The 27,420-nt window shown below is 48.6% G+C and overlaps 1 protein-coding gene across 28 annotated transcripts in view; it reads right to left on the bottom strand.

Annotated features, from left to right (window-relative positions):
- The window catches only part of SCRIB (scribble planar cell polarity protein), a 212,951-nt gene that overhangs the window by 46,865 nt on the left and 138,666 nt on the right, over positions 1 to 27,420 (bottom strand). For 14 of the 28 annotated variants that reach the window (XM_039521983.1, XM_039521987.1, XM_039521988.1 and 11 more), the window contains 8 exons: positions 14,400 to 14,450; positions 13,882 to 13,923; positions 11,327 to 11,455; positions 7,899 to 7,997; positions 7,659 to 7,706; positions 7,090 to 7,249; positions 2,231 to 2,405; positions 195 to 284 (listed from right to left, as the gene is read on the bottom strand). In XM_039521983.1, coding sequence (XP_039377917.1) covers positions 195 to 284; positions 2,231 to 2,405; positions 7,090 to 7,249; positions 7,659 to 7,706; positions 7,899 to 7,997; positions 11,327 to 11,455; positions 13,882 to 13,923; positions 14,400 to 14,450 — 794 coding nt within the window. The remainder of the gene's footprint in view (positions 1 to 194; positions 285 to 2,230; positions 2,406 to 7,089; positions 7,250 to 7,658; positions 7,707 to 7,898; positions 7,998 to 11,326; positions 11,456 to 13,881; positions 13,924 to 14,399; positions 14,451 to 27,420) is intronic. The other 14 variants (XM_039521985.1, XM_039522001.1, XM_039522006.1 and 11 more) reach the window with 5 other exon arrangements.

Raw genomic sequence — 27,420 nt, 5'->3', positions numbered from 1 at the left:
GACCTGTGCCCCCCACACCCATCCCTCCCCAAAGACAGGTCCCTGCTCCATCTCCCCCACCTCCCCGAAGCCTGCCTGTTACCCCATTCCCTGCTGAATGGCCTACTATGTGGCAGTCTGTGGGCAGCAGGCAGGGAAGGACAGGGGCTGTTGCAGTGCAGTGTTGCTCCTCCCCCTCCAGAGTCCCCTCTTACCCAGACATAGAATTAGGCCTCTGCTCGGGCTTGAATCCTTCTTCTAGTGAGTTTCTCTGGGAGCTGCTGTGCTCATCTGCCTCAGAGATCCTGGCAGCAACACAGACATGTCAGCCCAGCATGCTGGAGGCATGCGACCCTGGAAGGTTCAGAGCACAGATCCCCCTTCCCATGGACCTGAGCCGCAGGAATCAGACACTGCAACTCGGCTCAGTGACGTGGCCCTTGATGCATTTACCTGACAGCCTTGGTATCATGCACACAGAGCTCATCCCTCCAGTCCCATCTGCCCAGGGGAGACGCCTTCAAGCGCATGTGAGCAGGGATCAGTAGGAATGAGTCACCCGGTAACCAGGTCAATTGGTGAAACCGGAACTCGCCGATCATGGGAAGAGCCTCCCAGGTCCTATGGCAGAACCTCACGAGACTGGGAGCAGGCTGACAGGCACACATCCTCTTCACTCTGCCTGGTCTTTGTTATCACTGAGACTGCCAGCACCTGCCCTGTAATCTGGGAGCCCTCCCCCTTCCTTCCACCTCCAGGCTGGGGATTTCTCCTCAGAATCTCGCAGAGCCTACTTTTCTCTCCGTTCTGACATCATGGGCTCTTAGCAGGTCCAGGCCCCAATCATGTCTCATCTCCATTATCACAGCTACATCCTCTCTGATGTATGCATCTATCTCACCCCAGACAGGCCATCCAAATTCATCTTCCTCACCCAGAGGTCTGACTGTGTCACCCTGACCTGCTGTATCAAGTGTAAATCCAGCCCTGCTCCCTGTGACTGACTGCTTCTTGCTGATGTCAGATCTCTCTGAAGGCACAAAGTCTGCCCTCAGGCAGCCCTCTAGAACTAAGTGAGGGCAGACCTGCGCTAAAGGCTGCATTCTCAGTGATCCACATCCTTTGCAATGCCATTGGCCCAGTGTGCCCTAGGTATAAGTCAGCACAGAATCTGGCCCTGAATAAGCAGCCAAAGATCTTATTTCCTATCACAATATTGCCAACAGCTGCCTGTTCCCACCCAGACTAGAGACAGGGAGTTGATGGGGGAGAGGAGGTGTAGCTGTTCCCACCCTAAGTACCTTCCTTCTATTAAACTCACTGGAGACCAACTGAACAATCAGCCCGAGGAGCAACTGAGCCAGTGATGTGGTGCCACAGATACACTCTCCAGAGCTCGCTGTAGGATGGACTGGCCCACAACCCTTTAGCACAGCAAAGGGAGAGCACCAAAGGGAGGCCACCTCCACCCCGCCTTCACAGAGTGATGCATCTGGCTGTGGAGAGAGGAGGGATAAACTGCCTCTGCAAAGACTGCATGTTTGGCTGCTGCCATTTACTGTTTGCCAGGAACCCAGTTTAGCATGGCCGTGCAGGGGGGAACCCTCACCATGCAGGTGTAATGCGAGGTGTTTCTGGACTGAGACTGAATGAATACAAATGCTAATGGGGAAATGGGGAGCAGAAACTGGAGCCAACATGAGGACATGGACTGTCCCCAGTGTGGTCAGGCAGCATGAGAAGACTCTAAGTCAAAGTCTACAAGACGAAGATGCTTGGCCCTTTGGCCCGAGGCATGGTCCTGCCGCAGCTTATGGGGAAAGAGTCAGATAGACAAGATTCTGAGAAAGTTCAAAGGCAGCAACCTGAGCTTTATTCCGTTTGAAGCCCAATTCTCCACCTGTAAAGCAAATCTGCAGGGAAAGGAATGAAAGCAGCAGCACCAATGCAGAACCGCAGCCTGGGGAGAGAGACTCCAGCAGACCCAGGCATAAAGCAAGAACCTAAGGGGCAGGGCTTGGCACAGGCTCAGCAAACAGGTGTGTCCCCCAGCCTAGCCACAACTACAATCAATGACTCCAGGGCAGCCACTCATTTGAGAACAAGGACCTGGAGACAAACTGCATGCCCTGTGATGCCCAGTTCCCCCGCAAAGGTGGTGGGGCCTGCCCAGATCTCCCCATCTGGGGAAAGGTGATGCTGACATACTCCTAGGACACAGAGCTGGAACTGAGCTGCCAGTCAGTCTTACCGAGTTGCCGGGGACTGAATGCTACTTCCATTTAGTCTCTTGATCTTGTACTCCACTCCTTCGATGATGACACTGGACTGCATGCTCGTATCGGGCATCAGCTTCCCCACATCCTCCTCTTCCTCTTCCTCCTCCTCCTCCAACAGCAGAGCCCGTTTCTGCTGCAGTTTACGAGCTGCCAAAATGAGAAAGACCCATATGCGTGGGGAGAGAACTGCAGAGCTGGCTGCCTGCAGTGATTCCCATGGCCACCGAGGTTCATGGTAGGTCCTTTCCCTCTAAGGGCCTCGGTCACTCTCTGCAAGATTCTGTAACTCATTCTCTGCAGTTTCTGTAACTGTCTTTGAGTCTATTCCCTCCCTGAAGACACACTTCTCTTCAGCTCTCTTAGAATCTACTCCTTTCCCAGCCTCGATGCCTTTCAGCCTGTCCTCTTAATCACTTCTTTGTAATCAGCAAAACCTTTTCCCTAGCTTTCTTCCTGGCTATAACCTCAGAGAGTCTCCAACCGCTTCACCCTCTGTAACTCCTCTGCCTAGGAGCCAATGAGAAGACCCCCTGTAGAGATGGATCCCACAGGATATGATGTTCATGTCAGGGATCAGAGCTCTAGGAGTCAACAGCCAGATTCAGACCTGTCCCTCCATGGGCACAGAGCCCCAGGAGCTAATGGGCAAACATCATCCCCCCAGCTCAGCTGACAAGCAGACCCCCTCCACACACATCAGGGACAGTGCCATGAGGAGTCAATGGGTAGGACCCTGCTGGGGGGATGGAGGTCAGATGAGTTGATGATCCTCTCCACCCAATGGAGGCCAGAGTCATGGCAAGGGAGGGGCAGAACTCCACCCTCCTCCCATGGGCACAGACTGTTCAGAGGAGGCCTATATTCTCATTGATTTATAGACTCATAGGCTTTAAGGTCAGAAGGGACCATCGTAATCATCTAGTCTGACCTCCTGCACATCGTAGGCCACAGAACCTCACTCACCCACTCCTGAAATAGACTCCTAACCTCTGGTTGAGTTACTGAAGGCCTCAAATCATGGTTTAAAGATTTCAAGTTACAGAGAATCCACCATTTACACTAGTTTAAACCTGCAAGTGACATGTGATCTGTTCTGCAGGAAGGCGAAAAACCCTCAGGGTCTCTGCCAAACTGACCCAAGGGAAAATTCCTTCCCAACCCCAGGTATGGTGATCAGTTACACCTTTCACCTAAGATGGGTTTAAGCATGCATGCAGGGGTTCCCTCACCAAAGGCTCTTAGGCAAAGTAAGCTGTCATGGAATAAGAGAGAAGGTCCTGTCATGGATCAGTAACTGGTTAAAAGACAGGAAACAAAGGATAGAAATAAATGGTCAGTTTTCAGAATGGAGAGAGGTAAATAGTGGTGTCCCCCAGGGGTCTGTACTGGGATCAGTCCTATTCAACATATTCATAAATGATCTGGAAAAAGAGGTAAACAGTGAGGTGGCATGATGGGGTCTAAATTAGCCATTACTACTCAAGAAAGAGATCTTGGAGTCACTGTGGATAATTCTCTGAAAACATCCACTCAATGTGCAGTGACAGCCAAAAAAGCAAACAGCATGTTGTGAATCATTAGGAAAGGGATAGATAATAGGACAGAAAATATCATATGGCCATACTGGGTCAGGCTAAAGGTCCATCTAGCCCAGTATCCTGTCTTCCAATGCCAGGTGCTTCAGAGGGAATGAACCCCTGTCGCCCATTTCAGCTTCTGGAAAACAGAGGCTAGGGACACCATCCCTGCCCATCCTGGCTAATAGCCGCTGATGGACCTACCCTCCATGAATTTATCTAGTTCTTTTTTGAACCCTGTTATAGTCTAGGCCTTCACAACTTTCTCTGGCAAGGAGTTCCACAGGTTGACTGTGCATTGTGTGAAGAAATACTGCCTTTTGTTTGTTTTAAACATAAGAACATAAGAACGGCCGTACCAGGTCAGACCAAAGGTCCATCTAGCCCAGTATCTGTCTACCGACAGTGGCCAATGCCAAGTGCCCCAGAGGGAGTGAATCTAACAGGCAATGATCAAGTGATCTCTCTCCTGCCATCCATCTCCATCCTCTGACGAACAGAGGCTAGGGACACCATTCTTACCCATCCTAGCTAATAGCCATTTATGGACTTAGCCACCATGAATTTATCCAGTCCCCTTTTAAACATTGTTATAGTCCTAGCCTTCACAACCTCCTCAGGTAAGGAGTTCCACAAGTTGACTGTGCGCTGTGTGAAGAAGAACTTCCTTTTATTTGTTTTAAACTTGCTGCCTATTAATTTCATTTGGTGACCCCCTAGTTCTTGTATTATGGGAATAAGTAAATAATTTTTCCTTATCCACTTTCTCAACATCACTCATGATTTTATATACCTCTATCATATCCCCCCTTAGTCTTCTCTTTTCCAAGCTGAAGAGTCCTAGCCTCTTTAATCTTTCCTCGTATGGGACCCTCTCTAAACCCCTAATCATTTTAGTTGCCCTTTTCTGAACCTTTTCTAGTGCTAGAATATCTTTTTTGAGGTGAGGAGACCACATCTGTACACAGTATTCGAGATGTGGGTGTACCATGGATTTATATAAGGGCAATAATATATTCTCAATCTTATTCTCTATCCCCTTTTTAATGATTCCTAACATCCTGTTTGCTTTTTTGACCGCCTCTGCACACTGCGTGGACATCTTCAGAGAAGTATCCCCGATGACTCCAAGATCTTTTTCCTGACTCGTTGTAGCTACATTAGCCCCCATCATGTTGTATGTATAGTTGGGGTTATTTTTTCCAATGTGCATTACTTTACATTTATCCACATTAAATTTCATTTGCCATTTTGTTGCCCAATCACTTAGTTTTGTGAGATCTTTTTGAAGTTCTTCACAATCTGCTTTGGTCTTAACTATCTTGAGTAGTTTAGTATCATCTGCAAACTTTGCCACCTCACTGTTTACCCCTTTCTCCAGATCATTTATGAATAAATTGAATAGGATTGGTCCTAGGACTGACCCTTGGGGAATACCACTAGTTACCCCTCTCCATTCCGAGAATTTACCATTAATTCCTACCCTTTGTTCCCTGTCCTTTAACCAGTTCTCAATCCATGAAAGGACCTTCCCTTTTATCCCATGACAGCTTAATTTACATAAGAGCCTTTGGTGAGGGACCTTGTCAAAGGCTTTCTGGAAATCTAAGTACACTAGGTAATAAAAAAGGTAATAATTGGAGATATACCAATTGCCTAGAACTGGAAGGGACCTTGAAAGGTCATTGAGTCCAGCCCCCTGCCTTCACTAGCAGGACCAATTTTTTGCCCCAGATCCCTAAGTGGCCTCCTCAAGGATTGAACTCACAACCCTGGGTTTAGCAGGCCAATGCTCAAACCACTGAGCTATCCCTCCCCCCTATGGGCACTGGATCCCCCTTGTCCACATGTTTGTTGACCCCTTCAAAGAACTCTAATAGATTAGTAAGACACGATTTCCCTTTACAGAAACCATGTTGACTATTGCTCAACAGTTTATGTTTTTCTATGTGTCTGACAATTTTATTCTTAACTATTGTTTCAACTAATTTACCCGGTACTGACGTTAGACTTACCGGCCTGTAATTGCCGGGATCACCCCTAGAGCCCTTTTTAAATATTGGCGTTACATTAGCTAACTTCCAGTCATTGGGTACCGATGCCGATTTAAAGGACAGGTTACAAACCTTAGTTAATAGTTCTGCAACTTCACATTTGAGTTCTTTCAGAACTCTTGGGTGAATGCCATCTGGTCCCGGTGACTTGTTAATGTTGAGTTTACCTGCTGCCTATTAATTTCATTTGGTGACCCCTAGTTCTTTTGTTATGAGAATACTGCTGGGCAGGAAGAACAGCGTTTAAATCTTGGCTTCTTAGTTTTCACATCTGCCATAGAAGACACTTCAATATGGAGTCAAAGCTTACTTATCGTTGCTAAAAACTACCTATCCAAAACTGTAACTACTATGTACAATCTTAATAATGTAAAACCCTAAACCAAAATGTTTTTAGATAGCACTTGTATCAAAAATAGGGTCTGGATCCCAGGTCCAGAAAGGTTGGTAGTCTGCTGATGCTGGCGGCTGGAAGGAGTGCTGCAACACCTTTTTATAGCCTCGACCTTAGAACCTTCAAACCAGTGAAGGGAGGGGCAGGAGGCAGCATATGAGTACTTTGATGGGCACTGCTAGCTAATGTTAATTGTCAGAGCTGTACAGGCCAGCTCATCCCAGGAGCGGGAATATACAGAGGCCAAGCAAAGGGGAACCTCAGCTTCCATTTAAAAAAAAAGAATATTTGTAGCACTCCTGGCTGTGGAGAAAAGCTTGAAAATGTGACTCATCGGGGCTCAAAAGCCAGAAGGCAAAGAAAGCCCCAACATGTATCATTTTAAAGCCAGTCTCATGATTTTTCAGGCCTGACCACAATTGTTTACTATTTTACTGTACTATTGCTTGAGACACTCTCCCCCCAATAATAATAAACCGGAACCCAGGAGCCAATGGCTGGAAATTGGAAGAAACTTCCAATTCCAACCATCCAAGCAGCAGGGTTCTGGAACAGCCTTACAGTAGGAGCAGGGGGCCAAACAGCCCAACTAGTTGTAAGGTGGAGCTTGATGAGTTTATGAATGGGATGATAGGACAGGGTTGCCTATAATAGTAGTGGACTGGATTCAGTGACTCAGGAGGTCCCTTCCAGTCCCATGTTCAATACGTGGGATTCCCCACTCTCAAAAGCCAACAGGCAGGGGACAGATCCCCCCAAGAGCCACAAAAGAGAAACCTAACACCCCAACACTGACTCCATCGCACCTTCCTCCTCCTTCATTTTCTTCAGGTCATCCTCCCCCACCAGGGAGACACGCTTGGGGGGCTTCTCCACCTGCTGCTGTTTCACCTCGATCTCAAAGTACTTTTGCCTCTCACGGAAGGATCGCTGCTCTGGGCTGTGCAGTCCCCCCGATGACAGCATCTGCAACAGCCACAGCAGCATGTCAGCCACTAAAAGACCCTACCCCATATCCAATCCCCCCAGGCAAATGCCCATGCCTACGTTTCCTGTGTCCCTACCCCACATCCAATCTCTTCAGGCACGTGCCCTGTGCCCACCTTCCCTGGATCTCTGCCCCATATCTAATCTCCCTGGGTATATGTCCCACGCCTGCCTTTCCCAGGTCCCTTCCCCATATCCAGTCCCCTTCATGCACAGGCCACATGCCTGCTTTCATCAGGTCCCTACCCCATGTCTGAACCCTCTCTCCACTCTGCCGCAGATGGGAACTTTGCCTCCTATCTACCCACACTGGGATTCTGCACTTATCCCCCAATGTCTGTGATCACGACTCCCAACTCCAACTCTATTTCCAGCCACTGAAACTCACCTCAGGAGAAGCTTTAGGTTTCTCGGTGCTTGTCTGACCATGCATCTCCTGAGGAGAGAGAGAGAAAAGGGAAACGTTTGAGAGAGGGGCTCTCTTTGTCTTTGCCTCACCCATGAAACAGAATAGCACCTCCTGCCCCCATTCTCAGTCCTGACCCACCTGTGATGCTCCCAATATCCCCATCGTCCCTGCCACCCCGGTGTCTGTGCAGCCAGGTCATCATCTCTGCCCCACCCCTACCTTATTTGCCTGTGACAGAGGCACCGCTGCAAAGGTCTTGTATGCCTGCTTGACACTGACTGGGACATCCTCAGGAGAGGGAGGTGAGGGGGGACGCAGCTGCAGAGAAAGAGACAGAAGAGGTCAGGCTAATCATAGCTGCTATAAATGAGAACAGGAAAAGAACCAGCCCCTTATGTGTGTTGAGACCAGAGGGTGGAGCATCAGAGACAGAGCCCCCAGCCTGTCAGAGGGGGGAGTAGCTGCCATGCAAAGTGGCTTCCTTAGACATGAGCATGTTACACTGCTGGCTCTCATGTCCTGGATAGGCCAGTGCCAATGCTTCTGCTGGTGGCAGAGCCTCCTGGGTTCAGTGAGGGTTTCACAGGTGGCAGTGCTGCTCCAGGCTCCTCGGGGATTTCGGCTCAGCCACTCCAGCTTATGTCTGCCTGCAAACAATGGGCTCTCTGGGTAGCCATACACTGGACTCCAGTTCCTGAGCCTGGATTGGGTATGCCAGTTTTTAGATTAACTCACAGTATTTGTGAAGGCCAAGACTATATCAGAGTTTAGGTTACCTCTCAGCCTTGTCTCTGGTGCCAGTCCAGTTATCCCTGTAAGAAGGCCCAGCCGTTTCCTCCTGTATTTCAGTGCAGGGGCTATTGCACTCCTACTTAAACCAGTGTCAGAGCAGGTGCCCACACACCCCTACATGGAGGGCTCCTGTAGATTTCTGTGGTCCTCTTACTAGCATTGATCACATCTCAGCTGCCTTCAGTGAATGTGCCACCTACGACCACTGCCTTGACCTCCTGCCTCCAGCCTCACTGTGGCGGGGTGGTCACCCCTCTCCGGCCCTGAAGGGGTTAAAGCAGCCCTTGAGAGGGCTGTGGTGGGGGAAAAGATAGTCTGATTGGGGGAAGTAGCCACAGCTGGGGCCACACCCCAATCAGGCCACAGCTGGCCCTAGAAGAGGGCTGAGGGCCAGAGGCTGAAACACAATCTCTCTCTCTCTCTAGTTTCTTGAGAGAGAGGGACCTGCTGCCTGGGAGCTGAGAAGGGTACCTGAGGTGGAGCAGTGCTGGGGAAGGGCAGAGGGAGCTGGGGAGATTCACCCAGGAAAAAACCCAGGCTGCAGGCCTTGCTAAAAGAGCCAAATAGGTACTGGAGCTACAGAAGGGCAGTCCAGAGATAGGCAAAGGCAGCTGGTCCTAACCCCCTTGCCGATGATGAGTGGTTTACAGACTGCAGTTTGCCCCAGTGAGCGGGGGCTAGATGATGACTGGCAGTAGCCACTGAGGCAAGGTGGGTTTAGAGGGTTGGGGGGTCCCCTGGAAGGGGAGACCAAGAGCGAGGGGGTACTGTGGTGAGCAGAACCCCTGGGCAAAGGGCATCGGGGCCTGGGAGGGACACGGGGCCAGCAGCAGGCGGGACACCGGCCTGCAGAGGGCGCTCCGGGCTGGAAAGAGCTGATTCCCGAGATGACCAGCAGGAAGCAAGGCGCTGGTGAGTCGTCGTGGCGTCTGTGAGTTGTCACCCTGCCACACTCACCCTTGACTCTCTCTGATCTGGGTTCTCCTCTCTCCCCTGAAAAGGGAACACGTCTGCCCATATTCTTTACACTGGCTGCCTATAAACAAACTCCTCTGCTCCTAGCCCATTCCTTCCTCTATGGGGAGCAGTCAGGGCCTCATGACTGTGGAGGCAACAGCTTTCCTCACTAGGGGTTACATGGTCTCTCCCCTTCCATTCCACACTTGATTCCTTCCCTCTTTTCTCGCTCCCTCAGCCCCTTTGGCTGCCTTAACTCAGCCTTGCTTGCTTGCTGCCCTTCTCTTTGCTCTAACTCAGTGATTCTCAAACCTCTGTACTAGGGACCCCTTTCACACAGCAAGCCGCTGAGTGCGACCCCCCCTCCATTAAATTAAAAACACGTTTTTAAATATATTTAACGCCATTATAAATGCTGGAGGCAACGTGGGGTTGGGGTGGAGGCTGACAGCTCGCAACCCCTCACATAATAACCTCGTGACCCCCCAGAGGGGTCCTGATCCCCCGTTTGAGAACCCCTGCTCTAACTGGCGATATCTATTTTTGTTTGGTTGCCTTCCCTTCTGCTCAGACTTAACAACAGTCTACCAATCTTGGAAAGAGATTTTAAAATACAGTATCTGAATCACTTGAACTCTAGCTCAGGGGTAGGCAACCTATGGCACGGGTGCCAAAGGCGGCACGCGAGCTGATTTTCAGTGGCACTCACACTGCCCGGGTCCTGGCCACCGGTCCGGGGGGCTCTGCATTTTAATTTAATTTTAAATGAAGCTTCTTAAACGTTTTAAAAACCTTATTTACTTTACATACAACAATAGTTTAGTTCTATATTATAGACTTATAGAAAGAGACCTAAAAACGTTAAAATGTCTGACCGCCACGCGAAACCTTAAACCAGAGTGAATAAATGAAGACTCGGCCCAGCACTTCTGAAAGGCTGCCGACCCCTGATCTAGCTCTTCAGCCTGGGTCTCATTGGGGCCCAGACAGGGATGTCTGACCAATTCATAATGTGACTCTTTGAGGCAGGCTGGGTCTCTCTCTAGGTTTTCAATAGTGCCGCACAGGCACTGTAAAAACGAGTAACAGGACCACTGGCCTATTTCCATGCTGCAAGTGGACCGGTGTTCTTGTGTGGTAATTCTTGCCAGGGCACAGAAACCCCATGTCTGGGCCCCTAATGTCCAGGCCACAGAGACCTGCAGAGATTCCTCTGCTCCTGATGCCATCTTATAGCAATTGCCAATGTGCAAGCAATCATTCTGCAAATCAGCAATGGCGCAGTGCTCCCCAGCGAGGGGGGCAGAGCCACAGAGCTAGCCAACAGCAAGAAGCTGTTGGCTGTTGCCCTGGTGTGTGGGATAATCACAGGACAAAAGATCTGAAGGGCTTTATACATCAAGAGAATGTAGTACCTTATAAGTAAATGAAAGTCTGAGACTCTATCTGCACTGGGGATATCAGCCACTGGTGCAGCTGCACTGATGCAAATCCTGGCACAGACAAACAAAGCCACCATGGTCCACTGTGCTGCTCACCCTGTTTGAAACCAGAGTAAGCAGAACTGGTGCAAATCAAGATTCTGTCTATCTTTTCTGGGTTCTCATCAGGTTAGCATCACTGGTGGTTAGCCAAAGATGGCTGTAACAAGGGCAAATCCCAGTGTACACAAGCCTACGGAGCACCCAGCACTCCAGTGCCTTTCAGATAGTGCAGAGAGCTCCTGCAGGGACCAGAGAGGGTTGGTTGGCATTTGGGCCCGTAATGGGCAAATTCCCTTTAAACCCAATGGGAATCACTAGGAGGGTGTGTGTAGCTTGCCCGCCAGGAAGGGTGGCACAACAACCACCAGGAACAGGCTGACTCAGCTCAGTGAGAAGGAACTGCAGGCCACTTACAGAGTTCTGGACACTGGAGCATGACTCAGGTTGCTGGAAGGGGTTGGGGCTGTCCCTGCCCTCCGAACTAGGTGGGGCAGCATTTTGTCGCACTCGGGAGAGAGGCTGAATGACGCCCGGCTTGGTCTGCTTGTGCCCACACCACACAACAGGGAAAAGGAAGAGTAAGGGACAAGAGACAGAAAAGAGAGACAAGAAAAGTTAGGGCATGCAAAAGAGGGGGGCAGATCCTGTTTGAAACTCTTGGGTGCAACTTCTCCGCCACACTGCCAACCCAGTCAGAGGCAGCAGGCTGCGAAAGGGATAAAGGCACCATATCAACAGCCCCCACTGATATGTGGGAGGGAGAGCAACAGCAGCTATCAAGCACCAGCCAACATCCCAGGATCAAGATGTGCAGAACTAGACACGCAATAAGGCCATGGCAGGGCCCCGTGGCTCCACACAAGCCCAGGGCACAAGCACAAGTCTACAGTGCAAGCAGGCAGCTTCCAGAGGTGCAGGAGGGAAGTGTAAGTACGTAAAAGCCTGGGGAGAATGTGGGAGTTGTAAATAGGAGATGCAGGTGACAAACAGTAGCTAGTGCCTGGTGTTGTCAGGAGTGAGAGAGAAAAGGATGAGCAAGCACCGAGGGCTCCAGTGGCAGATTGGGGCAGAAGCTGGGATGTAAGAGAGGAGTGGGGTGTTGAGACTAAAACTACAGCCGGTTCCTCTGGGGTGTTTTGGGGAGATGAACAAATGTGAGACACTGGAGAGAGGGGTAGCAGAGAAGCAAGTAAGCGAGTGAAAGAGAGCACCCACCACAGGAATGAGAGCCACCAGAGCAAGTACCAGAGGGAGCAAGGCTGTGGAATATTCACACTGAATTTTGAGAAAAGGGAAAAAAAATAAGCCTTTGTGCATTTGTGCAAATGTGAGGCCTGGCAGTGAGCAGTGTGCAAGGAAAGGAGAGTGTGTGGCCTGGCAGTAAACAGAATGCAAGGAAAGCAGAGGGCAAGACCTGGCAGTGAGCAGTATGTGAGGAAAGGAGAGCGTGAGGCCTGCCACTGAGCAGAGTGCCAAGGAAAGAGAGTGCGAGGCTTGGTGGTGAGCAGAGTGTGAGGAAAGTATGAGAGGTCTGGCTGTGAGCAGAGTGCGAGGAAGGGAGAGGCGAGGCGAGGCGAGGCCTGGCAGTGAGCAGAGTGCGAGGAAAGGCGAGGCGAGGCGAGGCGAGGCCTGGCAGTGAGCAGAGTGCGAGGAAAGGCGAGGCGAGGCCTGGCAGTGAGCAGAGTAAGAGGAAAGGAGAGGGGAGGCCTGGCAGTGAGCAGAGTACGAGGAAAGGCGAGGGGAGGCCTGGCAGTGAGCAGAGTGCGAGGAAAGGCGAGGGGAGGCCTGGCAGTGAGCAGAGTGAGAGGAAAGGCGAGGGGAGGCCTGGCAGTGAGCAGAGTACGAGGAAAGGCGAGGGGAGGCCTAGCAGTGAGCAGAGTGCGAGGAAAGGCGAGGGGAGGCCTGGCAGTGAGCAGTGCGAGGAAAGGCGAGGCGAGGCCTGGCAGTGAGCAGAGTGCGAGGAAAGGCGAGGAGAGGCCTGGCAGTGAGCAGAGTACGAGGAAAGGTGAGGGGAGGCCTGGCAGTGAGCAGTGCGAGGAAAGGCGAGGGGAGGCCTGGCAGTGAGCAGAGTACGAGGAAAGGCGAGGGGAGGCCTGGCAGTGAGCAGAGTGCGAGGAAAGGCGAGGGGAGGCCTGGCAGTGAGCAGAGTGCGAGGAAAGGCGAGGGGAGGCCTGGCAGTGAGCAGTGCGAGGAAAGGCGAGGCGAGGCCTGGCAGTGAGCAGAGTGCGAGGAAAGGCGAGGCGAGGCCTGGCAGTGAGCAGAGTGCGAGGAAAGGCGAGGGGAGGCCTGGCAGTGAGCAGAGTGCGAGGAAAGGCGAGGAGGCCTGGCAGTGAGCAGAGTGCGAGGAAAGGAGAGGGAGGCCTGGCAGTGAGCAGAGTGCGAGGAAAGGCGAGGAGGCCTGGCAGTGAGCAGAGTGCTAGGCTAGGCGAGGGTTGGCTTGGCAGTGAGCAGAGTGCGAGGAAAGGCGAGGGGAGGCCTGGCAGTGAGCAGAGTGCGAGGAAAGGCGAGGGGAGGCCTGGCAGTGAGCAGAGTGCGAGGAAAGGCGAGGGGAGGCCTGGCAGTGAGCAGAGTGCGAGGAAAGGCGAGGGGAGGCCTGGCAGTGAGCAGAGTATGAGGAAAGGCGAGGGGAGGCCTGGCAGTGAGCAGAGTGCGAGGAAAGGCGAGGCGAGGCCTGGCAGTGAGCAGAGTGCGAGGAAAGGCGAGGCGAGGCGAGGCCTGGCAGTGAGCAGAGTGCGAGGAAAGGCGAGGCGAGGCCTGGCAGTGAGCAGAGTGCGAGGAAAGGCGAGGGGAGGCCTGGCAGTGAGCAGAGTGCGAGGAAAGGCGAGGGGAGGCCTGGCAGTGAGCAGAGTGCGAGGAAAAGAGAGTTTGCGGTCTCACAGTGAGCATGTGAAGGAGGGAGAGTGTGAGGCCTGGCAGTGACGAGTGTGCAAAGGAAGACGAATGAGAGGTCTGAGGGCAAAAGCACTTACTGATTTGCTGTCATCTTGCGGTGGGATGAAGTTTATGGAAGCCTGAAAACAGACAAGAGAATGTAAATTGAGAGTCCTAGCTGGAGTCCCCTGGGTCATCCTGCCCAATTTGAGAGCAATACCAGAACTCCCAATCTATCCTCCCCAGCTCCTCCTGTCATGTGCAGGGAAAGGCGTGGAGTTCTCACTCTGTTCAGCCCATGGCACCAACCCCCAGTGCCACCACAGCATAGCCTGTCCTAGCCCTGGCTTAACACCCTGTGCTCTCATAGCTTGTTATTGAGTTTGAGCAAAGCAATTGACACCACAGCTTTTCTGCCATGAAGCACTCACAGACACCAGCCCAGCAGCAGCTAGCAGAAAGGAGCTGAGGGGGAGCAGCTTCTATCCCCTTGGGGCCCTGGCCCGACAACTGCTCCCCACAGCACAGGTCTCAGCAAATACCAAGTCCGTGAGACAGTGGAGCCAAGGAACGTGCTAAGAGCAGCAGCACACACTGCACACCAAGAGGCACTTACAAAGCGAGTCTCCCTGCCTGACAGGTGAGCAGGCCGAAGGGCTGCAGGTGGCTGGAGAGGGGCAGCGCCAGGGAGAACCGAGAGGGGAGAAAACCAGAGAAACACTGAAGACACCAGGGTTCCTGCAGGGAAGGCAGAGACAAGCACCCCTTTCCCCAGAGCTGAAACTCTCTTTCCTCAAGCCCCACAGTGAGCATGCTCAGCCTTTTCTAACCCATGGCAGAGAGAGGAGCCCCCAGCCCAACTGCTCTCCACCTACCACAGAGAAAGGACTCAGCACCTGCTTCTCAGCAGGGAACAACCCCTTCCCCACTGCCTCCACCCCACCAAATGCAGAGAGGGGAGGCTTTGCTGGCTTCTCCCCTGCCAAAGGATCACAGGAGTTATCAGAAGGGACCATTATGATCACCTAGTCTGACCTTCTGCATAGCACAGGCCAGAGAACTTCAGCCAGGGATTCCTTCGAGACCAGTAAGTTGTGATTGAACTAGAGTGTGTCTTTTACATTATGAGATGCACATAGTTGAAGACCAGAAGGGATGATTATGATTATCTAGTTTGGTCTCCTGTCTATGACAGACAAAAGAATCCTGCAGAGTGACTCCTGCATCAACTAAGTAAGTTGATCCAATGGTTAATTATCTTCACTGTTAAAAATTTGCAATTTATTTCTAATCTGAATTTGTCTAGCATCAACTTCCAGCCAATGGATACGGGTTTTTTTGGCCAGTTTGAAGAGCCATCTTTTCTAGCCAGACTGAAGAGCCATACCACTATCAGAAATCCCTTCCTCATGTAGGTATTTGTAAAGCATGATCAAGTCACTTCTTAACTTTATCTTGGATAAACTAAATAGATTTTTCTTTAATCTCTCACCATAAGGCAGTTTTTTCCAGACCTTGAATCATTCTTGTAGCTCTTTTCAGAACTCGTTCCAGTTTTTCAACATCCTTTTTGAAGTGTGGACACCAGAAATGGACACCGTATCCAGTAATGGTTTCATTAATGCCAAATAAAAAGATAATACCACCTTCCTACTCCCACTTGTTAATTCCCTGCTTGCATATCTGAGGATCACATTCACCATTTTAACTACAGCATTGCACTAAGTACTTTTCAGTGTCACTGCATTTCAGGATATAGTCCACATCTTGTAAGTCCTACATTCTTTGTTCTCAGATATATGATCTTGCATTTAGCTATAATAAAACACGTTGTTCAAATGAGCCCACCTTACCAAGTGATCCAGATTGGTCTATATAAGCGACCTGTCCCCATCATTATTTACCACACCAACAATTTTTGGATCATCTGCAAATTTTATTAGCAATTATTTTATTTTTTCTTCCATATCATTGATAGTGACAGTGAATAGCACTGGATCAAGAATAGACCACAGTGAGAGCCCATTAAAACATCTCCTTTGATAACAATTCCTTTGGTATAATTACTTTTTGTGAACTATCCATTAACCAGATTTTAATCCATTTAATATAGACCACATTGATTTTGTTGTGCTAATTGTTTTAAGCATCAGAATGTCAATTGTCTGCATTTCCTAACAGCCTATTTGTACTCATCGCTATCAGCTTCCCCATTTTTTCATTTATATAAAGTCCAAGTCAACCACCCCAATCTTCCAAGGCAGAGAAGAGTATCATCATTCATTCAAGCATGTCTGCTAGTTATATGGTATCTGCATAAGCTAAAAAGCTCAATTCTAGATCACCCAACATCATGCCCTTCGACTTGTATACCATTAAGAATATGATGAAAAGTGACTGTGATTCCATATCTGCTTACTGTACACCAAACTTTGACTTGAACCAGTTGTTTAATATTGCACCAATTTGTACGGCACTACAGGAGTTTTCATACATAATTTTTTATAATTGCACTTATCCTATCTGGAACTCCATATGATTTTAACTGCTTTCTATAATGCTTTCCTCCAAACCAAATCAAATGCCTTTGTGAAGTCAATGAAAATAGCAAACCTTTTCAATCCCTGTTCTCACTTTTTTTACATCAACTGCTGGTGTGTGAATATCTCATCAATGCAGCTTTGGCCTGGTCTGAAGCCACACTGTTCCTCACCTACTACTTCTTCTAAAACTGGTTTTAATCTGTTGACAATTGCTTTCATCATGATTTCTCCCTATACTGGTAATAAGCTTATACCTGTATAATTATTCAGATCTGCAGGATAAGAAGTGACCATGTTGTAAGAGACCACAAAATGAAGTGTGCAGTTAACACCTCTACAGCTGTAGTGCAGAGGAGGCTTAGTGGATCATAGATTGTTGTAACGAGCCATAAATCTAGTGTCTTTATTGAGTCCATGATTTTTAGTGTCTAACAAAGAAATGAATTTAATGTCCCAGACTTGTCTTTTGAAGGTGTTGCACAGGCTTCCTTTGAGGATGAGGACTAAGAGGTCAGATATGGAATGATCGCTTTGTGAAAAATGTTTGCTCAGGGGTGATATGGTGTTTTTGTCTTTTATCATTTTCCTGTGTGAATTCATTTAAGAGAGTAGTGACTGTCTCGTTATACCCACATAGTAAACTCTTCTTCCCGCTCAACTTTGTTGTGATAATTGGACCTACAAATTTATCCTAATTGTGAGCTCAACTGTAAAAGTACATGAAAGTTTGAAAGCATCATAATCTAATTAGTGTTGATGAGTGTGACGTTATGAGTGTAATATAATATCTAATTGAAAGGTGACAGGGTCAGAAAGAGTTAATTAACTCACAGACTGACCTGACCAATGGCCGAACTTTAGAGACTGGTTAGGAAGATATGTAAAGGAATAGAGGTTTGAAATGCAGCCTGCGTTGTTAGAGATAGAAGGGTAAATGTTAGCTCAGGTCTTGTCTATTGCTATAGCTGTGATTCAAAGATCAAAAAGGGAATATTAACATTTAGGAAGACAATTGAGGGAAATAGTATTATTGCCTATATGTCTCTTTGAAGGTTGTGGTAACCTGTATCTGAACTGTTTAATGGGTAAATTACCCTGTGCTAATTGCCAGGATGTTTGGGAGAAGGAGAGTTAAGCCTATTGTTTTCTCAGGCCAAAAGGCTGCTGGAAATGCGTAAGAACCCTGGGACATGATCCTTCTTCATCTCAGATCTGCTTTGGGTTTCAAGATGGGGAAACCTTAAGCCATAAGGACTGAGATCCCCAGTCAATGACTGGAGTCACCCTGAATATGGACATTGGACTATAACCTATGGACTATTTCTAAAAGGACTTTCAGCAACTATAAGCTCATCTCTACTATGTATCTGAACCTCAAGAATTGAATTCAAGTCTGTCTGTATATTGATCTTTTAACCAACACTCTCTTTTCTTTTTTTAATAAATTTTAGTTGAGTTAATAAGAATTGGCTATAAGCATGTATTTTGGGCAAGACCTAAGTTATAATTGGACCTGGGTATGTGGCTGATCCTTTGGGATTGGAAGAACCTTTTCTTTTATATGATGAGATAAGATTTTCAGTAATTATCATCATATGTTTGACATGTGTGTCTGGATGGAGGCCTGAGGCTGGATACTTTAAGAGAACTGTGTTGTTTGGACTTCTGAGTAATCAGTGAGGTACTATGGAAGCTGTTCTGTGCTGGCTTGGTAAACTAAGTATTGGAATATCCACCAGCATTTGGGGTTTATCTGCCCTGTTTTGTTTGCAGTTCACCCTAATTGAGTGACCTCAGCTGGCTCCCATGGGCAGCATTGTCACAATGAGAAAAGTTGCAAAAGGGAGACAGACAGACTAAATTAGTACAGACCAAAAGGTCTACTGAGGGTGACCAGATGTCCTGATTTTATAGGGACAGTCCCGATATTTGGGGCTTACATAGGCGCCTGTTGCCCTCCACCCTGTCCTGATTTTTCACACTCGCTATCTGGTCACCCTACCTGATATAATTCAAGGACCGTGTTAAGATCATGCCTGCTAAATCAGAAACGTGCGGAACCAGAAATCAATGAACCAAAATTGGTGTGTTGCCCCCCTAGGCCTAATCGGTGGGCAAAATAATGAGAATCATAGAATCATAGAATCTCAGGGTTGGAAGGGACCTCAGGAGGTCATCTAGTCCAACCCCCTGCTCAAAGCAGGACCAAACCCAACTAAATCATCCCAGCCAGGGCTTTGTCAAGCCTGACCTTAAAAACCTCTAAGGAAGGAGATTCCACCACCTCCCTAGGTAACCCATTCCAGTTCTTCACCACCCTACTAGTGAAAAAGTTTTTCCTAATATCCAACCTAAACCTCCCCCTCTGCAACTTGAGACCATTACTCCTTGTTCTGTCATCTTCTACCACTGAGAACAGTCTAGATCCATCCTCTTTGGAACCCCCTTTCAGGTAGTTGAAAGCAGCTATCAAATCCCCCCTCATTCTTCTCTTCTGCAGACTAAACAAGCCCAGTTCCCTCAGCCTCTCCTCATAAGTCATGTGCTCTAGCCCCCTAATAATTTTTGTTGCCCTCCGCTGGACTCTCTCCAATTTATCCACATCCTTCTTGTAGTGTAGGGCCCAAAACTGGACACAGTACTCCAAATGAGGCCTCACCAGTGCTGAGTAGAGGGGAATGATCACATCCCTCAATCTGCTGGAAATGCCCCTACTTATAAAACCCAAAATGCCATTAGCCTTCTTGGCAACAAGGGCACACTGTTGACTCATATTCAGCTTTTCGTCCACCGTAACCCATAGGTCCTTTTCTGCAGAACTGCTGCCCGGCCATTCGGTCCCTAGTCTGTAGCAGTGCATGGGATTCTTCCGTCCTAAGAGCAGGACTCTGCACTTGTCCTTGTTGAACCTCATCAGATTTCTTTTGGCCCAATCCTCTAATTTGTCTGGGTCCCTCTGTATCCTATCCCTACCCTCCAGAGTATCAACCACTCCTCCCAGTTTAGTGTCATCTGCAAACTTGCTAAGGGTGCAGTCCACACCATCCTCCAGATCGTTAATGAAGATATTGAATAAAACCGGCCCCAGCACCGACCCTTGGGGCACTCCACTTGATACCGGCTGCCAACGAGACATGGAACCATTGATCACTACCCATTGAACCCAACCGTCTAGCCAGTTTTCTATCCACCTTACCGTCCATTCATCCAGCCCATACTTCTTTAACTTGCTGGCAAGAATACTGTGGGAAACTGTATCAAAAGCTTTGCTAAAGTCCAGAAATAGCACATCCACTGCTTTCCCCTCATCCACAGAGCCGGTTATCTCATCATAGAACGCAATTAGATTAGTCAGGCATGACTTGCCCTTGGTGAAGCCATGCTGACTGTTCCTGATCACTTTCCCCTCCTTTAAGTGGTTCAGAATTGATTCCTTGAGGACCTGTTCCATGATTTTTCCAGGGACTGAGGTGAGACTGACTGGCCTGTAGTTCCCTGGATCTTCCTTCTTCCCTTTTTTAAAGATGGGCACTACATTAGCCTTTTTCCAGTCATCCGGGACCTCCCCTGATCGCCATGATTTTTCAAAGATAATGGCCAATAGCTCTGCAATCTCATCGGCCAACTCCGTTAGCACCCTCGGATGCAGCGCATCCGGCCCCATGGACTTGTGCTCATCCAGGTTTTCTAAATAGTCCCGAACTAATTCTTTCCCCACAGAGGATGAGATGGGCTTGGTTCTTGGCAGGCAAAAAGCCAGTGCATGCCTGATGTCGAGGGACTGAAGTCTCTTCTCTTCAGGAGAAGTGTGGGGATTTGGAAAAAGAACATCTAAGTGAATAAACTGGTTAAGATGGAAATTGGAGATGATCTTGGGTAGAAATTTAGGGTGAAGGTGAAGAGGTATTTTATCCTTGTGACATATTGCAAGGGTGGGGGGTCCATTATGAGGGGTCCCAGTTCACTGACCCTCTTGGCTGGAGTGATGGCCACTAGAAACACCACCTTCCTGGATAGGTGGGACATGGAATATCGCTGAGAGGTCTAGAAAGTTTTGACAGCACACAACTAAGATTCCATAGTGGTACTGGTTTAATGACTGGCGGGAAGGCCTTGATGAGGCTCTTCATGAACCACGTCATAGTTGGGTGGCTAAAGACAGAGTAACAGTCTGCTGGAGGGAGGAAGGCATGAATGGCTGCTAGGTGCACTTGTAATGAGGTGATCAAGATATCAGTGTTCTTTTGCGACAGGAGGTAATCTAAAATGATACGGGATGCTTGAAGATACTGGCTGAGACTGATTGTGCTGCACCCAGGTGGAGAAGTGTTTCCATTTAGCCAAATAACAGGTTCTAGTCAATTCTTTTCTACTGTGGGTAAGTACAGCCTTGACAGGGGATGAACAAGAGCACTCTACTTCTGATGCCCATCCAAACAGCAGGCCATGAGCTGGAGAGAACCTGGGTTGAGGTGTTTGGCCCTGCATCAAGACTTCTGAGAAGGGGTGGATTTTGATTGGCGGGTGGGCTAACATTGACAAAAGCTCTGGAAACCAAAACTATCTGGGCCATTAGGGTGCTAGGAGAACGACATTGGCCTTATCATGTCATATTTTTCTCAGCACATGTGTATGCAGCAGGATGGGAGGAAAGGCATATCTGAAACCACTCATCCACAGTAATAGGAAAGTGTCGCCTTGGGAGTTGCAGGTTATGGCTCCTCTGGAACAATACAGGGGACGTTTTTTGTTTGTTTGTGATGCAAAGAGGTTCCATAGAGGTGTGCCCCACTGCATGAAAATGTCTGTAAGTACAGAGTCATGTATTTCCCACTCGTGGTCCACTGAGAAGCACCTGCTGAGGTTGTCTGCTAAGGAGTTGTGAACTCCCGGGAGATATGCCGTCTGGATTGCGATGTTATGCCTGATGCACCAGTTCCAAAGCCTGACTGCCTCCAGACATGTGGGAGAGATCTCGCTCCTCCCTGTTTGTTTATGTAGACCACGGTGGTGATACTATCCGACATCATTTGGAGGTGGAGGGAGCGAATGAGGGGGAGGAAGGCCTTGCATGCAAGGATGAGTACCCACAGCTCCAGGATGTTGATATATAGTCTGGCCTCCTGTGGGGTCCATATGCCCTGAACAGTGTGACTGTTCAGGTGGGTGCCTCACGTCAGAATGGATGCATTTGTTACAATGGTGACAGTGGCAGTGGAAAAGGGAACTCCCAGTCATAACTTGCCTTGGTTTGATCACCAAACGAAGAAGGAGGTGATCCTGGTAGGAATGGTCACCTTGGAGTTGATGTGGTTTGTTGGGCGAGTGGACCAAATTGAGCCAGGCCTGCAGGCAATGTAGATGAAGCATGGCAAAGGGTGTGCCATATGACCTAGAAGCAATAGGCACATTTACACTGTAGTCCTCGGTCTGCGGGAAATCAAAGAATTAGGTTGTGCATAGTTTGAAATCTTTCTGAAAGGAAGAAGGCTCTTGCAGAAACAGAGCCCTGATAAAGTTTATTGTCCTCATGGGGGATAAAACAGACTTTTCTCTGTTTGTATGAACCCACAAGGCTGCAAGACTTTGAACAAGGAATTAAATAGCCAACCAGCCCTCCTGACAGAGTGACCTACCAGGAGACATTCTTCAAGATATGGAAACACTATGTAGCCCTGATGGCTCATCTGGACCACTACCTTGGAGAAAACTTTCATAATCACTCTGGGTGCCATTACTAGTCCAAAGGGGAGGACTCAAAATTGGAAATGCTCCCAGCCCACCGTAAACTACAGGAACCTCTTGTGGGAGGGGTGAATGTCTATATGAAAATATGCGTACTTTGTGCTGAGAGCCACGAACCACATCCCTCTTGAAGAGAGAGGTTTACAACCACAAATCCTCCCCATAATAATACCAGGGGCCAGGCTTCTGGATGCTGTATCTGCTGCATCAGCTGCAGCCTGAAGAGCCATTTTCGCTACCAACTTGCCTTTCTCTAGAAGGGAGAGGAGCTGGGCTCCATCCTCAGAGGAAAGTTCGTCCTGAAATGCCACCAGCCTAGAGCAGTTATTAAAGTCCTATTTAGCTAGCAGGGACTGGTAAAAGACAGTTACTCACCTTTGTAACTGTTGTTCTTTAAGATGTGTTGCTCATATCCATTCCAATTAGGTGTGCGTGCGCTGTGTGCACGATCGTTGGAGAATTTTTACCCTAGCAACACCTGGTAGGTCGGCTGTGGAACCCCCTGGAGTGGTGCCTTAATGGTGATGGATAGGGAGGTTGTGTCCATAAGGGTAGAGACTAAGAGTCCTGGATCACCTGTTGAGGCTTGGCTCTCTCCATGGGGATAAAGGAGGGACTGGCTCCTCAGATTTGTCCAAATCTGAAAATTGCTCTTGTTGGAATGGCGGAGCCATTGGTACTCAGGCAATCCTGGCTTATGATTGTAAGTGAGATGGCTCCTGGGACACCGAAGCAGTATCATCTTCCATGTAGTAATATCCCTCAGGAGGGCTAGGCCAGAGAAGAGGAGAGACTGCAGGTAGGGGAGGAAGATATCCTCTGGTGTTGTGTAGGTCTCTGTGTACCCCAGTGTGCAGGGAGTTCCGATGGTACCAACAGTACTGGTGCATCCTGGTTGTGGTGTGCTCTTTGGGCAGATGCTTCAGTACTGTAGAATCTGGAGCGGCACTTGTGGGTGGAACTGGTGGATTATGGTCCTTATGCTTCAGTACCAGAGTCACCAATGGAACCAGCGCATCCTTATTCCTAAGGTCTTTACCCTCCAGCCTGATTTTTTTTTTTTTGCTAAGCCAGTTCCTTAGGATCTGTGTGTAAGGGCTTGCCCGACCTTGATGGGCTTGGGGAAGAACTGTCTCTTATGAACAGATCTCATAGACTTTAAAGTCAGAAGGGACCATCGTGATCATCTAGTCTGATCTCCTGCACTCTGCAGGCCACAGAACCTCACCCACTCCTGAAATAGGCCCTAACCTCTGGATGAGTTATTGAAGTCCTCAAATCATGGTTTAAAGACTTCAATTACAGAGAATTCACCATTTACTAGTTGATACCTGCAAGTGACCTATGCCCCATGCTGCAAAGGAAGGCAAAAAACCCCTAGGGTCTCAGCCAATCTAACTTATGGGAAAATTCCTTCCCAACCCCAATATGGTGATCAGTTAAACCCTGAGCATGTGAGCAAGGCACACCAGGCAGATACCTGGGAAAGAATTCTCTGCCATCATCTAGTGTCTCATCTCTAACCGTTGGGGATTTTTGCTACCGGCAGTTGCTGATGGGCCACATGCCATTGTAGGCAGTTTCATCATGGGGGCGGCTACCGAATAGCTTTCACAATCCTCTCCATAAACTTATCAAGCTCGGTCTTGAAGCCAGTTAGGTTTTGTGCCCCACTGCTCCCCTTGGAAGGCTGCTCCAGAACTTCACTCTTAGAAACCTTCATCTAATTTCAAGCCTAAACTTGTTGATGGCCAGTTTATAGCCATTTGTTCTTGTGTCCATATTGGCGCTTAACTTAAATAACTCCTCTGCCTCCCTGGTATTTATCCCTCTGATATATTTATAAAGAGCAATCATATCTCCCCTCAGCCTTCTTTTGGTTAGGCTAAACAAGTCAAGCTCTTTGAGTCTCCTCTGATAAGGTAGATTTTTCCATTCCTCGGATCATCCTAGTAACCCTTCTTTGCACCTGTTCCAGTTTGAATTCATTTTTCTTAAACATGGGAGACCAGAATTCACACAGTATTCCAAATGAGGTCTCACCAGTGCCTTGTATAATGGTACTAACACTTCCCCGTCTCTATTGGAAATATCTCACCTGATGCATCCTAGGACTGCATTAGACTTTTTCACCGCCGCATCACATTGACAGCTCATAGTCATACTGTGATCAGTCAATACACTCAGGTCTTTCTCCTCCTCTGTCACTTCCAACTGATAAGTCCCCAGTTTATAGTATAAATTCTTGTTGTTAGTCCCTAAATGCATGACCATGCACTTTGCATTAAATTTCATCCCATTTCTATCAATCCAGTTTACAAGGTCATCCAGATCTTCTATGATATTCCTGTCCTCCTCCCTATTGGCAATACGTCCCAACTTTGTGTCATACACAAATTTTATTAGCACATTCCCACTTTTTGTGCCAAGGTTAGTACCAAAAATGTTAAATAAGATTGGTCTCAAGACCAATCCCTGAGAAATGCCACTTGTAATGTCCTTTCAGCCTGCCAGTTCACCTTTCAGCATGACCCAATGTACTCACCCCTTTAACCATTTCCTTATTCACTTTTCAATTCTCATATTAATCCCCATCTTCTCCAATTTAACTAATAATTTCCCTCATTGGGGATTTGTCCTTATGCCCACAAGAGTGTCCCCTGCTCTCATGGAGGGAAGCCCTGCTGTAGTGGGGTGGTCACCTGCTCCTGCCCTGAGGGGCTTAGAACAGCCAAGCAGAGGGCTGGGGCCAGGGCAAGCAGCTCCCAGGCTGTTTGGGGAAGTAGGCACAGCTGGGAGCCATGCCCCAAACAGACCACAGCAGGCCCCTATAAAAAGGCTTTGAGCCAGGAGCACTGACACTCTCTCTGTTTGTAGAGGGAGAAGGGCCTGGCTGCTAGGGAGTTGAGAAGGTACCTGGGGGGAGCAGGGCTAGGGGAAGGTGAAGGGAGCTGGGGAGCTCCGGCCTGGAAAGCCCCAGGCTGTGGCCTAGTCTAAGGCCAATTGGGTACTGGGGTTGCAGAGGGCAGCCCATGGGTAGGCTGAGGCAGCAGGTCCAAACCCCCCTTGCCTATGATGAATGGCTGAGACACTGCAGTCTGCCCCAGTGAGCGGGGGCTAGATGATGACTGGCAGTAGCCAAATACTGAGGAGAGGTGGGGATAGTGGGTGGGGGTTCCCCTGAGTGGGGAGACACACAAAAACTGTGGGGGTACTGCCTGGGGGCAGCACCCAGAGAAAAGGTCATCCGGGAGGGACACAGGGGGCCAAGTGGCAGCAGGACACCGGCCTGCAGAGGGCACTCCGGAGGCTGGAGAGCTAATTTTCAAGACGACCAGCAGGAGGCGCCACAGGAGTAAATCCCACACCATTACACCTGCAATATCTTTGGGCTTAGAAACAAAGGGCTCCATTCCTAAGCAGTTGCTTGGAGACATGCTGCTCCTTTGGTGAGGCTGACATTCAGGGCGGGTCTCCCTGGCCCAGATCAGAGAGGGGCCTCATGGCCTTCTCCATTAAGAGTTTTCAATGGCAAAGCTCACAGGCTTTGTGCATTCTCAGTGGCAACGAGTGACAAATGCTGCACTTCGCTGAAATGTGTGTCTCACCAAGACAGTAGAGGCAGCATTGGTGTTCATCACTGACAAAGAAGGATCTAGGGCAAGAAATGCAGTTTTTGAAGCCTGGGACTCTAGGCATACCCCTGGTCACAGAGAGGGAGTTCCTGGGCCGGGGAAACAAACTACACTAAGTATACAAAAATTAACTGTACCAAGCTAAAAGAATAACTATTTACTATTTTATTTACAGGTCTTCTGAAAGACTGAAGCAGGAGAGGACCCTGGATTCTGACTCAGGCCATGAGGTGGTAAGAAGGAAGTGAGGGGGCGTCGACCCATACTCCCTTTCATACCCTCACTTGGGAGCATAAGATCTATTGTGCATGTGTAGGCCAACGGACACTGCTTGTTAAAATCCCTGGACTTGGGCGCATGGTGTGCATGCATATCCCCACATGTGGAACACTTGAAGAACTGTTGTTTCTTCTTTGGGTGATTGCACGTCTCACAAGCAGATTATCCTGGACGTGGGCACGTGAATGGAGAATAACTCATCTGAAACTAGCATCATTTCTGGATTGATGGGAAATGGCATAACAACTAGCAAAGGTGTGGACTGATGATGAAGTTGCTGCTTTGCAAATTTCCCGAATAGGCATTTGCTCCAGTCAATGGGCCAGAATTCTAGCTGGTGGAGTCACATTTGCCAACTGGTACCATAAACAAATGCATGAAGAAATGCATGAGGAAATCCTCTGAGTGGAAACCATCTGGCCTTTCATTCTGTCTGCAACTGCAATAAACAACTGTGTTAAGGACCAAAAAAATTTAGTGTGGTCCAGGTAGAAGGCTAAAGCTCTTCTCACACCTAAATAATGAAGTTTCTCCTCATCTTTCTGAGTGTGAGACTTCAGGGAGTAAGTTGGAAAATAAATTTCCTGGTTAATGTAAAAATTGAATATCATCCTTGTCAGGAACTTCAGGTGAGGGTGAAGAAAGACTTTATCCTTCTGAAAAATCATATATGAAGGCTCTGACACTAATGCTTTCAAATCACCCACCCTCCTCACCCAAGTTATCATAATTAAAAATGACACTTTCATAGAGAGGTGAATAAGGAAGCAAGTTTCAAGAGGTTCAAAAGGTGGCCCCATTAATTTTGCCAACACCAGGCCAGATGCCATTGGGGAATAGGTTCTTGCACCTGTGAGTAAAATCTATCTGATCCCTTTAGAAATCCGGTGGTGAAGGGGGTTGGGAAAAAGAGATCCATTATCCACAAGAGGTGAAATGCAGAAATAGCTGCCAAATGTGGTGTGATAGAACTACTGCTAGGCTTTGATGGGTTTCAGCCAATACGCGATTGATGGAATCCTGCTCTGGAGAAACACCCTTCTGTGGGGACCAGATGGAAAAACACTTCCATTTTTCCAGGTAAGTAGCTGAAGGTTTTCTACTATTCAGCATGCTTTCTGTACATCTTTAGAGCATACCCTTTCCAACAGTGTTAACTATGAAGTATCCACACTATGAAGTGAAGGACTTGCAGACCGGGGTGAAGCAGGAACCCATGGCCCTGGGAAATCACATCTGGAGCCAATGAGAAAGATAGTGGAGGTCTGACTGACAAGATTAGTAGGGTCAAGTACCAGTGTTGCCAAGGCCAGGCTGATGCTGTATGAGGTGTGCATGGTCTTGGACAAGACTCTGGACAGTAACGGAATCAGAGGGATGGCATACAGAAAGGAGTTTTTCCAGGATAGCAGGAATGCATCCATCAACAAACCTG

This window comes from Mauremys reevesii, linkage group 2 (genome assembly GCF_016161935.1).
Source record: "Mauremys reevesii isolate NIE-2019 linkage group 2, ASM1616193v1, whole genome shotgun sequence".
Taxonomy (NCBI): Eukaryota; Metazoa; Chordata; order Testudines; family Geoemydidae; genus Mauremys; species Mauremys reevesii.
Note: the sequence above shows the minus strand (reverse complement) of the source record. Positions and strands in the feature narration are given on the sequence as shown.